The following is a 14,754-nucleotide window of genomic DNA, read 5'->3' on the forward strand; positions in this document are numbered from 1 at the left end:
GCCTGGTTCGGTATGCTAGTCTTCCTATCTCTATGCTCGTGGCTGAGGCATCTGGAGATTTTTTTAGACAACAGAGTGGACTCCAAACATTAAAAAGCATGAACCAAAATGTCAACTACTCCATAGGCGGGTAACATTCTATCTATCTATTGTTACACTTATATAGCGCCTTTCTAGATACCCAAGGACGCTTTACAATTCAAACATTGACAAATTTATGCTGTTTCGGATAAATTCAAATAATGTATAAAAACGTACAGTTAAACTTCAGCCACGTACAAATGACAGTCAATATTGTTCGTCAAACATACCATTCCACCTTAAAAGACCCTTCGCTTAGAACTGTTTTCCCCACAATCGTAGACGTTTCCTTAAATCTACACAAAAATTAAAACTTCATCTTGAGGTCATGTTCACTTGTTTGATAATTTCTCTTCATCAATTTATCTTTCATAGGAGCGTTTCCAGTTCCCTTCTCACATAACAGACGTGTCTGAGGATGCCAAAGACCTGATCCAGAGGCTGATCTGCAGCAGGGAGTGTAGGCTAGGCCAAAATGGCATTGAGGAGTTTAAAAAACACCCCTTCTTTTCTGGCATTGACTGGGAGAATATTCGCTGCACTGAAGCTCCTTACATTCCTGATGTCAGCTCTCCATCAGACACCTCTAACTTTGATGTAGATGATGATGTACTGAAAAATCCTGTGAGTGGTTCTGCATATGCTTGTACCTGTTTAATATTCTGCAAAGCCATATCAGAATAGCATGACCACCACATTGTTTCTACACTCTCGTTCTTCTGTTAGCTCCACTGTCCAGAACAGTACAGAAGCACATTGTAGTTCTACAATTACAGACTGTAGTTTATCTGTTGCTCTGTGTACATTGTTTGTCCCTCATTCACTCTGTTCTTCAATAGTATTACCACAGGACCCTCACAGAACAGGTATGATTTGTGTGGTGGCTCATTCTCAGCCCTGCACAGACACTGATGTGGTGGTGTATTAATGTGTTGCTCTGGTGTGAGTGGATGAGACAAAAGAGTGCTGCTGGAGATTTTAAAGTGTCCACTCACTCTCCACTCTATTAGACACACCTACACTTTTTTCACTTTGTAGATGCTGTTTCTTTACAATTATTTGAATATTTTTGGTCAAAGGATCATTCTTAGTCCAACAGTGTCACTGCCAGTGCACCACACACTTACCAGGGCACCACACACTAACAAGCACCCACCACATCTGCAGCGCTGGGAATGATCCACCACCAAATCACATCTGTTCTGTGGTGGTCCTGTTGGAGTACTGAACGTTAAAAGAAAGGTTGAAAGGGGACCAACAAAAATTGACGAGCAGCAGATTGACAACAGGCTAATCTTTGAACAGCAGTGTGCTCCTCTATAGACAGTGGAACTAAGTGAAGAGAGAGAGTGTAGAAAGTGTAGTGTATGTCATACGGTAGAAAGTGTAGTTTATAATATTCTGATATGGTTGTGTGTATGCATTGTGTGCTTTTATATGCCAAGTTGGCTTGTGGAATCACAACAAAGATAACTATTTAATTTAGAAAAGAATACAATTTCAAGTTTTCATTTATTACATAATTAATCTGTCAGTAGCATTCATATAGTGCTTACCATGGAATTTGGCATACTTTGTTTTTTTATAACCAGTCCCAATATATGTTGGCTGGCCTCACTGCCAAAAACGGGTGCCAAATTATTGTTTAAGACAATGAAATTAGGATAAAGTCTAAAGCAGGTGGGGGAAAAAAATCTAAATTGCAGGGTTACTTGTAAACTGAATTGAGCTTTGCTTTTATTACAAGTTTAGTAGAGCATGTCTTTGTTTAAGCTGCATGGTATATTTACTTAAGATGTAACCTTTGACCTGTCTCCATTTATTTTGTGTAGGACATTGCCCCGCCCATGTCTCATACTGGCTTTACTGGTCAGCACTTGCCATTTGTGGGTTTCACTTACACCACAGAAAGCTGCTTCTCAGACAGGGGTCGTCTGAGGCTGGCAGCACTGGCAGATGGTGGCTCTAGTGAAGGGCTGCAGCGTGATGAGGACGGAGGCCTACAACTTGAGGCCTTTGAAAGGAGGATACGCTCCTTAGAGCAAGAAAAACAAGAACTCAGCCGCAAGTTACAGGGTACTGTATCACAGCCACACCATGATACTTTAAAAAAGGGCACCTATAAAAATGGAAATAAATATGTTATTATTGCATTAATTTAGCTGTTTATTCATTTTTATCCAAGAGGAAAATGCACATTACCTTCATTATCATTTCCCCTCTTTTCTGTGGCTGTTAACACATGTCGCACTTTGCTTGCATCTAATTTTCCAGAATCCACTCAGGCTGCACAGTCCCTCTATGGCTCAAGCCGTGGGACAAGCACACTGGGCCGTGATAAAGAGATAAAAAAGCTAAATGAAGAAATTGATCGCCTAAAGAAAAAACTTGCAGGTGAACATTCCTCCCTTAATGTCTTGGTGACAGAGTTTTTGCCAGACACTTAAATACCACAAATCACTAAACTGGTCAAACCTAGTCCTTAAGGAAATGTATACATTCTTGAAAGCCCCTTGAATTATTTGTTCTTGTAATAATCACCAGTGAATCATATGCATTCTTTTACATTAAACTGACCTGTGTCTCTTTGAGGCTGTTCAGTGGTTGTTTTCACCATCAATCAATGATTACTCCCTCTGCTGGGTGTTTCTCTCAGACTCTGATAGGCTGGAGCACCAGCTGGAGGAAGCAGTGACCCTGCGACAGGATTATGAGAGTTCATCCACCAAGCTGAAAGCTCTGGACAAACAGGTCAAAGCATTACGTCAGGAAAAGGAAGACATTCATAAGGTAATGAAGCCTTCAGTGTCTCTGACGTTATTCACAGACAGTTTTTTGTGTATGTTTCACATAAAGAAAAAAGATAAATAAATAAAAATGGAGCAGTAGATCAAATACTAGGCCTGTCTGTAATACCATTTTTAGGGCTTTGTAGCTTTGGCTGCAGGTTTCAGCAAATATTTAAATATTTTGTGCTGGGGGTGGGATTGGCTTGTCGATCAGAAAATCTCCATCCAACACCAGCTTTAAAATTCAGATCCTCCACTCACTATCTAGTGAATGCACAAAGCCACTCACAGTGTATGTACAGGTTAACCAGAGCTTTGTGGAGGTATGAAACTTAATTCCTAAAAGGACTCTATTATTATGTGAACTGAATAAGTGTTTCTGCTTTCCTGGAGCGGAAATTTTTTTTTAAATCTGAATACCTACCCAATTGAACAATATCTGAATAGCTGAATATTTGGCACCAGCCCTGTAAGATACAGTTTTACTGTATATTTCTTATTTGTGCTATTTTAATTGGATGTAGTATCTGTGCATGTAATATAAAAATATACAGAAATGAATTTGTTCTCTCATCTGTGTGATTTTATTTTTCCACTTTAAAACAAACCATGCAATTGAAACAGAGCTGCCAAAACTTTCAGATTTAACTGTTTAAACACACTTACAGGTATATAACTTTTCCTTTATTACAGAAACATTTAAAGTGGTAAATCTTACATTATATACTAGTGGAAGCACAGTGTTGCTATAGGTAGTGTAACTCAAACTGTGTAGGGATGGGTTAATGTTTTACTACACTTCTGACATTGTGTGCACACTTTAGATATACTGCTCCTCATCTGAGTATCTCGAATTTCTGTGCTGGACTTGTGTATATGTGAAAACACAAAGGAGGGGACGCAAATGTGTAAATCAGACACAGTTAAAATGGAGAAATTATAGGGCCAAAGAATGAGAGAATCAAGCTAAAAAGCAAAACTTATCCCTTTTCCACCATCATAGAACTGCTTCAGTTCCCATTCACAAAACAATTTGGAACAGCGTTTCCATCAACATAGACTGGTTCACAAACCAGAAAATTTAGAACCCAGATGGAACCAAATAATAATAGTTTCTTCTGCATGATGGCATCCCTGGGTGTGTGAAGCTAAAAAAAATCACCTAATATTGTCTTCAGTGACTTTCTGTGTACAAAACAACCGAACCAGATGGGACTGTGTATGTTCGTTTTGAAAGGGGAAATATAAATTACCCATTATTTGATTTCTGATTCTGAAAGAAAACTATGAAATTATTGCAAACCAAACAGGATTTCACTATTCACAAGCTCATCAGGCCCTTACTCTGAAAAACTCAAATACTCAAAGGCAGATCATGGCATGGGTTTCCTATGTGTATCATACATCAGTATGATCTGAACCTGCTGTAAACAATGGATAAATCATGACCTTTTCCGTTTATCTATTGCTCTCATTCTGGCACTGAGCAAAGTTGGAGCAGAGCAACTCTGCATCACCCAGTATATGACGAGTCCTTGTTTCTCATCAAAACTTGTGGCAACGCAGTGTGGTTTGTTGGATGGCACCAAGATTCTAAGAATCTTGAATGGAACCAGTTCAAGAACCAAAGTTCTTCTGGAGGAAAAGGTTTGATTGAGTGCATGAACCCAGCTAATACAAGAGTTTCTGTGGGTCTCACTAGATGGTGAGCTGTTAATGGTTCATAAAATAATGTGCAATATCATTCATTCTAAACAAGGCTGTTTAAACAAGGTGAGAATGGTGCTGTGGTGTTTGATCCTTTTGGTATTGTGACTAAACCCTAATACCCCTGAAAACTGTATTCATTAGGAAAAGGGGTATAATGTGTCATATTTAATAAATCAGAAAAGTATAATATGTACCTGTGAATATCCCTTTGTACACATGAAAATCTACAATGCCATTGTGTTCTTTTTCGTGTGATGCAAATTGCCTCTCATCATCCATGCAGCTGTTGGCATATAAGCATGAAAATAATGTTTTCTGTTCAGCCCCTGTTCCACTTTTTGGACCCCAACCCTTCTCTCTTTCACCTATATTGTGACCAGTTGTCTCACTCCATTCCAATGTTAATACACACTGGACTCCTTCTTCGTGATTAATACCATCATTCCCTCACTTAGTCATAACAGATGTCTCAACAAATCTGTTGCATTTCTGCCTAATGTGATTTGTCTTCCACTTGAATCTCAACCCAGATTGGCCTTTGTGCTGAAACTGTAGCTGTCTGCATGATTTTTGCCAGAATTCAAGCTGCAACCATTGTTTATATCACATTTACCAGTTCCCCTTTTCTTTGATTGTAAAGCTGCAGCAGTAGGATAGTGGATGTATTCATTAGCCATGGTGTGTCCTTCTCTTTTAGTGTCGTGTTACCAATTCTCCTGACAATTTCTATTTCTCACTCAGCCTCTTTTTCAGTCCTCTCTCTGAGGCCACCAGTGCTGCTTTCTTTTTTCCTTTCACTCCTTCTTCATCTTTCACACGCATCAGTTTGTCTGTAACCTTTTTCCTTCTGTTCCTTTCACAGTTTTTTTTCCCTCTCTCACCTCCTCCAGCCATAACTTTTATCTTTTTTTTTTTTTTTTTTTTCCTCTCCCTTACCTTTTAACATCCAACTTTTTCTCTTCCATGTTCTTATCTGTAGCAACTGGTGGAGTCTCTTGATCGTCTGAAATCTCAGACAAAGGAGTTGAAGGACGCCCACCAGCAGAGGAAGCTGGCCATGCAGGAGTTTTCAGATCTGAATGAGCGCATGGCTGAGCTACGCTCACAGAAGCAGCGGCTCTCAAGGCAGCTCCGTGACAAGGAGGAGGAAATGGAAGTGGTCATGCAGAAAATGGACGTCATGCGCCAGGACATCCGCAAGACGGAGAAGGCCCGCAAAGAGGTGAGGAGGTGTTCCTATTAGCAGAAACATTATTCCTTTTGTAGTACACTTCCAGGAAAAAAGGTAAGAGGTAACGTGTAGAGTACATTATTGACCATTAAAGGTATAAACAGTGTAAATGTACCTTTAAAGATGGTGTTAAAGTCCAGTTCTCTAAAGGTACAATACATTTCTCTTCTCCAGGAGAGTAGTACATTTGTAATCTTTCATTACAGAACTTATGCTATACATGTACAGTTGATGCTTAGAAAGCAGTACCTATTCTCAGGGACCTGCTCTGACCTAGTCCAGTCTGGCATAGGCAACACTTCCTGTCCCTCATCCTTCAGCAGGTCCTATGGATCACTGGTCCTAGGCTTCAGCTACAGGCAGTTTGAGAATCTCGAGGAGCAGCCAGTTTAGGGCACTTACTGAATGTCTGGGTGCCTGTGTTCCTCAGGGCTCTTTATGTCTGTGTCATATAGCTCCTTCAACAACTGTCTTCTACTCTTCTGCTTCACTTCACCATCAGGGAGAGACTCAGAGGTCACTGCAGAGCTGTGTAGAGAACAGAAGACAGACTCTTTTACACAGCACACACAACCAATTCCTGAAGTGTGTGTGTGTATATATATATATATATATATAGAGGATGTTTCTGCATTTAAAGTGTACAGGGTGGATTTTTAATAGGACTGGTTTACATATATTGAGTTGAGTTGAGATTTATTTGAAGTTCTTTAGAATCAAAATCTTGTTTCCGAAAACAATGGTTTTCTAAGTGGGAGGTGTAACCCATAGGTGGTGCATTAGAGGTATTATGGGTGGTGTAGCAGGGCTTATGAATAAGGCCAATCTGCCATAGTGAAGCCCCTGTGTGCAAGTTTGTGCACGGACACACTCTCCTTCCTGGCTGTTCAGCTCACATTTCTGAGAGTTGCAGCTAAAATGCCAGGGGTGTGAGAAGCACATTAGATGCTGCTGCCACTTTTTGTGATCTGCGTAAAGCCCCCCTCCCGCAAGCGACAAGTGTTTTTGTCATTTGTCAATGAATAAGAACTAAACAATAATTACAAAAAAATAATGAATAGTTAAAATCCTTTTTTTTTATTTGAAAACAAATATTTGAAATAAAAAATTGGATTTTTTTCTTTTTTTTTTTTCTTTTTAAATGAGGCACACATTAACATTTCTCCTTTCCTGCTCAGCGTGCACTCTGTTTAGAGCTGCTGTTCATACAACCGTGAACCATATTACACATGGTAAAAACAGAACACACCACAGTATGGAACTCACCACCACTATTATTATGGGCAAGTAAGTCTGTGTTCTTTTGAGAATGTAAACTGATTTTGGTCTAAAATGGCATGAGTAGACAAGTAAAGACTCAACAATGTGAAAAATTAATTCAACCTTTTAAAAAAAGAAAAAGAAAACTTTCTTCCTCACAGTCCAGTAGCATGAGGTAGATACTGCTGTGAAATATCCAATGATATTTTCATAGTTTTGTTCCAAAACTGTCCCACCGTGCAGTGTACATGGAAACAGCGGATGAAAGTAAAACATTTTGGTGAAAAGGAGTCAGCTTTTACTGATTACTTCGAACATGTGGGAGCCACTCTTATCAACTTTTAGCCAATGATTCAGAGTTGAACTTAAAATGTTATTGTTAAATAAATGCAAAATACATTTGAAGAAACAAAAGGAAATTCCTTCCATAATTTTGGATGTTAACGTGTTTCTAAATGTAACATAACTTTTAAGCTATTGTTTATGAAAAATTAATAATACCTCTAAACATACTAAACATAATACCACTAAATATCTATACTATATAGTTAAATATTTAAATGCATGATACAAATTACACTTTGTAATTTAACAGACTAAAACTAAACATTAGTTAAATGACTAAAATGAGACTAAAACTAATACACATTTCAGTCAAAGACTCGGACTAAAACTAAAATCAAAATCAGCTGCCAAAAACACTCAGGGGCTTTGCCCTTGGTAGGGAACATGAAAATATTTTCAGCAAAAGGGGACTCTGTATAAAAAAAGATAACCAGTATGTTAGAATATGACTGTTAGGCTCCTAAGGTTCTGCCATGTTTCTAACCCAGCACAACACCAAACTCCCATTGGGTCTGACGGAACATACTGCCAAATAACAGCAAGGCCTGGAATGCATGGCATTTTTGGAGTTCTTTAGTGACACAACAGAAGCCTGATGTGAAAATGGAGCCAGACCTTGCATAAACGCAACAGGCTCAGGTCTCCAAAGGCAACAGCAGGAATTTCTCTGATCTACCCTGGTCCCCCTCACCCCGTTGTAGCACTTCGTACTAACGCCCCTTGACCCTCAGTGGGCCAGACCCAGATTGACAGAACTGATTGACCAGGTTACGTTTACTGGCTTTAGAGGATTAAAGGAGGAAAGAAAAAAAAATTTCCTCAGCCAAATGTAATTAATTTATTTTATTTTTTGACAATGCCGAGTCACACAGTCGCATGCATACAGTAGCAACCCAATTCCATAATGGTGCATGTTTACTTGTTACAATATGCAGCATGAAATCAGTATTTAAGGTATGGAGTTGGGTTTCCCTTGCTAATGCTGTACAGAAAGACTTTGATAATTCTAGACATAAAGCTTTGTGAAATCAGTATGCCGGATGACTCCCCCTCCCAGCAGATTATCAAATTTCTTCAGTGGAATGTCGTGTGTGTGTGTGTGTGTGTGTGTGTGTGTGTGTGTGTGTGTGTGTGTGTGTGTGTGTGTGTGTGTGTGTGTGTGTGTGTGTGTGTGTGTGTGTGTGTGTGTGTGTGTGTGTGTGTGTGTGTGTGTGTGTGTGTGTGTGTGTGTGTGTGTGTGTGTGTGTGTGTGTGTGTGTGTGTGTGTGTGTGTGTGAGAGAACTCTGGCCATGTTTTTCTTTCTTAAATTTGTGAGGAAATGCATCATTGTAGCTCTGTTATTCACTGATCATATGTGTGTTTTCATTGTAGCTTGAAGCTCAGCTGGAAGATGTGCGGGCAGAGGCTTCAAAGGAACGGAAGCTGCGAGAACACAGTGAAGTTTACTCAAAACAACTGGAGAGTGAGCTACAGACACTAAAGGTCAGGGGTCACATATTACACTCTCTATTTCTCTAATGTTTTATTTATATCTGCCCTAATTCCATTTCCCCTCTTACTGTCTGCCTTCTGATTCTGTATACCTGTCTGTAGCCAGTTTTTTTCCTCATTAGCGTCCCTGTGGACCTGTTCCTCCTTTCTTCCAGCTGGCCAGCTTGTTTCAGCTTGTTCCCCCCACCCCAAGAATTACCCTGCTTTTTTTTTAACCCAGGATGAAGGGAAGGGATATCCTGCCTGGATATATTTAGCTGTTATTCTTGTTGTGTTGCCTGTTTTTCTGTTACCATAGATTAAGGTGCACAGCTGGACTACAATGTATTGCACAGGTGTTCCCTCCAAATCAGTGCTTTTCTCATTTAACACTGACTTCCTGTCCATGTTACCATTCATTTAACCTTCCACTTTTGTCATTAGTACTTTTTTTCACCTACAATTGAATGTTTTCTTTGTATCCTCATCTGTACCATTCTTCATATTCTCTATCATATGTCCCTCTGGTGAAACAGGGCAGTGGGCGAGCTTCAGGTGTGAGTGCAGAGACCCAGCAGGAGTTGACAAAGGTCAAGTCAGAGCTGGATAAGAAAGTGCTCTTCTATGAGGAGGAACTGGTAAGGCGTGAGGCTGGCCACACCACAGAGCTGAAGAACCTGCGCAAAGAACTGCACGAATCTGAAAGCCAGCAACTTTCTTTGAACAAGGAACTGCTTATGTTAAAGGACAAGCTGGAGAAGGCCAAGAGGGAACGGTAAGTGAGTCAGAATCCGTTTGAATGTTTCATCCATAGGAAAGTCTGAAAGTTTGAGAATGTGTGCTTTCTCGCATTTATGTAGATGTGTTTGTGTGTTGCCCAGGCAAACAGAGATGGATGAGGCGTTGGGTACTCTGAAAGAGAAATATGAGCGTGAACGCAACCTGCTGACCGAGGAGAACCGAAAGCTGACCACAGAAACCGACAGGGTAAGAACACCTCACAGGACACTGTGTTTGTCTAGCAAGAATCTGACAAGCGTAATGCATTGAACCTTGATCCTGGTATTTTTCCCTCTCTAGCTGTGCACTTTTGTGGACAAATTAACAGCCCAAAACAGACAACTTGAGGATGAATTGCAGGACCTGGCATCTAAAAAAGAGAATGTTGCACACTGGGAGGCACAGATTGCTGAGATCATACAGTGGTAAGTACACACTTCAAATGTAGCTTATTCATAAATCTGTCAGTATTATGCATACAGATATGCAGACCACGCAATGCTGCAATGAATTGCTTTGTTTGATACCTGCAGGGTGAGTGATGAGAAGGATGCCCGTGGCTACTTGCAAGCTCTGGCCACTAAAATGACTGACGAGTTGGAGTCTTTACGGAACTCCAGCCTGGGACCTAGACACTTGGTATATAACCCCTTTGGTGTTTTTATGCTCATTATTATTATGCTCATGCTCTGTTATTTTCTCCCTTTCTCTCCCCGCTCTCTCTCAGTCGCGCACACACACACACACACAAACTCCTCTGAGCCATAGCACAGTAACCAGTAACGGTGTGGTGCTGATTTAATTAGGAGCAAGCTAAGTATGTTCCACACAGTACCTTGAAATAGCAGGTCTAATGGAAATTGATTGAAGGGAAGTGACATGTTGCTGTTGTAGGTGAGGAAGGAGGTCACATTTGATTAAATACCCTTCACTAACAAGGTTAAGGACAAATAATGGGAAAGAGACCAAAGTGTTCATAGTGAAAATACTGTTATTGTCTGTAATGCTTCAACATGAGCAAGTGAAGATATAATTTTTGTACTTTTTTCTACAGAAAAGCAGGCTAAACACTTTTTGTCACATTTTGAAGTAGGACGTCCAGTAGGAAGCATACATATGTTGAAGGGGAGACAGGTCCTATTCATATAGCATATTGTTGGACAAAGTGATAAGTCTATGTGAAGTGCTGTTTTCTTACCTGTTGCCTAAGCAAGGGTCTGGAATGAGCACCTCCACCCAGAAATCTTTAATGGGTTCTGGGCATTACCAAGCGGGTGAATGCGACCATCATTAAAGTTTTCTTTTCAGAGGAGTATCCAATGGACAGATGAGATTTGCTTTCCTTTGCTGAATGCTGATCATAATGTCACCTACCCATTCCCAGCAAGATCATTTGGCTGACACTTGATTAGATGTGCAGAGACATTAACCGAATGATTGGGTCTCCGAAAAGACCTGCATGCATTTATGTACCTTCTATAGCCATCTGTACCTTCTTTAGTCATCTCCATTTTAATATTGTCTTAGTCACCTCTCCTGATATTCATCTATATTGTCTGAAATCATGATTTAAATGTAAGACTTTTTTTTAGTATTGGTGTCCTTATTTGTTTGGGTGATTTCTTGTTATTTTCCCTTGGATCTTTATGCAAGTTGTTTTCTGCTTTCTATCTGTAAATTTTATAGACCTTGACATTTGTATTGTTTTATTTTGTGAATTTCTTGTCTGAACTCAGCTACCTAAAAGTATTTATTTTTTGTTTTGTGCTTGTAAGGACTTGATATAGTAACATCGAAATTTTTTTTGACGTTGAAATTTCTTTTTAGAACACTGATGTCTATTCTTAAAGGTAGAATGAGGGAGCCTTAATATAAGTTGATCTTATTACTGTAGGATAATGTATCCTGAATATAATTTTGCTGGTTATCAAAAAATCTTAATTTCCCACATTTTGTCCTCATTTTTTAAAATCAGGATCCCTTGTGGAAAGTGCGTCGCAGTCAAAAGCTGGACATGTCCGCACGTTTGGAATTGCAGTCGGCTCTGGATGCTGAGATCAGAGCCAAGCAGCTTGTCCAGGAGGAACTGCGTAAGGTCAAGGCTACCAACATCTCCTTTGAGAGGTTAGCATTTTTAGCTTTCTCAAAATGTATGGCTTTTAAAAGAGGAATTGTCATCCTATCTTAGTGTGAACTGCTTGTTGACTTATGTTGAGACCAGGTGTTACAGAAGTAAAGAACAACATTCCAACTGATCATAGGCTATATGTTTTATATTGTTTTGCTGTTGGTATTACACTGACGATTTTATATTAGTATTTAGAATAAAGCAACAAACCTCTAAAGTGTTACTAAAGTGGGTATTGTATATTGAGAAAGTCTGCCTTGACAAAGCATTTCCAGCGATTGCTTAAATATGGTAATAAACTTGTCTTTGACAACAGAAAAATGATCAAACTATAAAGTTTACTAGATATGCCTGAAGATAGTGTTTATGTTGTAACAATCATCTCTAAGTCATTATTTTCTCTTCTAGCAAACTGAAAGATGCAGATGCAAGAAATAGAGAGCTGGAGGAACAGTTAGAAAGCATGAAGAAAGATCTTGAAGAGAGTCGCTCACGCACTGACAGAGGTGACAATACAGTACAATTAATGTGTTCTTTTATTTGAGAAAAAAAAGGCAATGTTGTTTCTGGAGTTTTTAACAGTATGATAGTAATATTAATTACATATTAAATTTGACAATATTACTATTGAAATTATAAATGTATTATCTCCATTGCAGGTCTAAAACTTCCAGACTTCCAGGACTCTATCTTTGAGTACTTCAACACTTCTCCATTGGCCCATGACCTAACGTTCAGGGTGAGTGTTGTTCATGGCATCTCTCATTTTGTTTCTGCATTGTCCAGCCTTAACAAGCTTCTTTTCATTTGGGTAATCATCATAATAATGACTTCAAACTACCAGGCTTTGCTGCCTTCAATAATGTACCATGTTATCCTGTGTCTTCATTAAAAAAGAAAAATGTTGTTTGGAACAGCCATTGCCTATTCAGTTGTGTAAATGTGTGTGAAATTATGCTTCTTACTCTCCTCGAAAGGCATTTGTTTGACTCCAGTTACATCTAGCTTTCAGCCATGCAATACACTCATCACTGTCTGCACTGAAGCAGTAGCTAGTGCCCAAGGATCATGGAAAGGGTTTACAAGAATAAAGAGCATCTAGTCAACCACATGGTCACCAACAATTAACATGGACGACGTTACACAGGCCTAATGCTACATTGAGCTTCCACAATAACACTTGAGTTAGCCTGGTATATTATTCCGGTTGTCAAACTATAATTCTTGAAGCTTGAGTTTTCACACTCATAAAAAAAACAAAAGCAAGTGACTTTAAACTTTATGAAAAGCTGTATGACCTGTAATTTTATTTTGTGTCCCCTCCCACCCCCACAAAATACACACAAACAAACCAAAAAGGACTCTGTCTCTTCCTCGTCTGCATCCTCTCTCCTAGCATTTTGGGAAGAAGTAAGTTGGCTGTTCGGAGCTTCCCTTCCCTTCATCACCATTTTAACCCTTATGGGAGAGGAGTCGTCAGCAGACAAATGTGTGGAATATCTCAACCTTCTAGCTAAAGTCAATAATTGTGGATTTAATCTGATGTACCCAAATCAGTTCTTTATGTCCTTTAACTTGCATGGCATAATACTGTACATTTGCGTGTGTTTGTATTTTGTTTTGTGTTTAATGTTTGGAACCAAGGGCATGTAAAGCAGCTCTAAAACATCTTTTGTCTGCTGACCATGTCCTCCTTATATATTTCGTTCAGTCCCAGATCCTGTCAAAACTATTACTAGGTGCTAAAATTTAGCCAGCCAATGCATAGAGCGTGCTTTCAGGCTTAGCCTTTTCCGGTTAGCATAAATAACCTTGTGCCTACTAACCTATTTAAAGGGTAACATGTATCATGATACGCTTCATTTGTCTAGAGTTCATTTTCATGCTGCGAGTCATGCTTGCTCCTAGACTTGTATAAGAATAACCACCTTAATATCAAATCATTGACCGAGAAAACCATGGCAATATAAAAAAGAAACAAAGATAATCACATTATCTGGGCAGATATTCTGAAAATACTGATGATGTTGGGTACTAAGCCATTAAAAAGGGAAATCATTATTACAGGCACATTCCTATCAAAACCTGAACGTAGTGATTTTTGACTGCAATACTATGTTTAATTTCCAAGTTAACATTATTTGTGATTAACCTTTCCTGTGTGTGTGTGTTTTTTTTTTTTTATTATTATTATTTTTTTTAAACAAAGCCAGTTTGAACAAATTGGTTAAAAATGTATAAAGTTTAAAGTTCAACTGCTGGCATTTTGTGGAGTAGTCAGTATCTGTGTTTAGACCACGTGAAATCTACATTAAAACTATAAACTTCTACAAAAAAAAGCTACATAAATCTTCATTGCATAGAACCAAAATATTAAGTATTCATGCACAATGTTGTAGTTAAAATTCATCAACCCTCACAGTTTTTAAAATCCTGACCTCAACTGCTTCAAGCTAAAGAAAGAATGAAGGGATATTGAACTCTCAAAGATTCATGTCCAAAGAAAATATGTTGAGACTATGGTGATATATACATTTTGAGCTTATTCAAATTTTTACTGTTTAACCGGCATACATAGGCCTATTTTTCACAAACACACAGTATGATACTTCTCACCCAAGTCTTCCCCTCACCTCTGCAGACTAGCTCAGTCAGTGAAGTGGATGCCACGCCTCAGAAATCAGACGTTCCCTCTTCCTCCCCTTCTGTGGCTTCAGAGCAGGATGTGAGTGTCCACCTTTTACTTCCTCTGACATTCCACCTCAGTGCTCACTTCCTGACTGGATTGTGATAGCATGCCTTCAATCCTGATGGTCATTTCATTTCACCCATTCCATGATGTATTAAGCAGAAAGGTGGTCAGTGCTTTCATACAAACCAGAAAACAGCACTTGATTTTCCCCTCCTCTTGTTTTCAAGTGGTATTACAGAAAGCATTGTAGAAATAATTTGTTGTTCT

The 14,754-nt window shown here is 39.1% G+C and overlaps 1 protein-coding gene across 2 annotated transcripts in view; it reads left to right on the forward strand.

Annotated features, from left to right (window-relative positions):
• The window catches only part of cdc42bpb (CDC42 binding protein kinase beta (DMPK-like)), a 69,639-nt gene that overhangs the window by 41,006 nt on the left and 13,879 nt on the right, over positions 1–14,754 (forward strand). For both annotated transcript variants that reach the window (XM_066677741.1, XM_066677742.1), the window contains exons 8-21: positions 457–705; positions 1,914–2,157; positions 2,356–2,475; positions 2,738–2,871; positions 5,560–5,802; positions 8,789–8,899; positions 9,424–9,662; positions 9,769–9,874; positions 9,968–10,092; positions 10,201–10,306; positions 11,643–11,791; positions 12,204–12,301; positions 12,455–12,534; positions 14,437–14,520. In XM_066677741.1, coding sequence (XP_066533838.1) covers positions 457–705; positions 1,914–2,157; positions 2,356–2,475; positions 2,738–2,871; positions 5,560–5,802; positions 8,789–8,899; positions 9,424–9,662; positions 9,769–9,874; positions 9,968–10,092; positions 10,201–10,306; positions 11,643–11,791; positions 12,204–12,301; positions 12,455–12,534; positions 14,437–14,520 — 2,088 coding nt within the window. The remainder of the gene's footprint in view (positions 1–456; positions 706–1,913; positions 2,158–2,355; positions 2,476–2,737; positions 2,872–5,559; positions 5,803–8,788; positions 8,900–9,423; positions 9,663–9,768; positions 9,875–9,967; positions 10,093–10,200; positions 10,307–11,642; positions 11,792–12,203; positions 12,302–12,454; positions 12,535–14,436; positions 14,521–14,754) is intronic.

Source organism: Hoplias malabaricus, chromosome 7, assembly GCF_029633855.1.
Source record: "Hoplias malabaricus isolate fHopMal1 chromosome 7, fHopMal1.hap1, whole genome shotgun sequence".
NCBI lineage: Eukaryota > Metazoa > Chordata > Actinopteri > Characiformes > Erythrinidae > Hoplias > Hoplias malabaricus.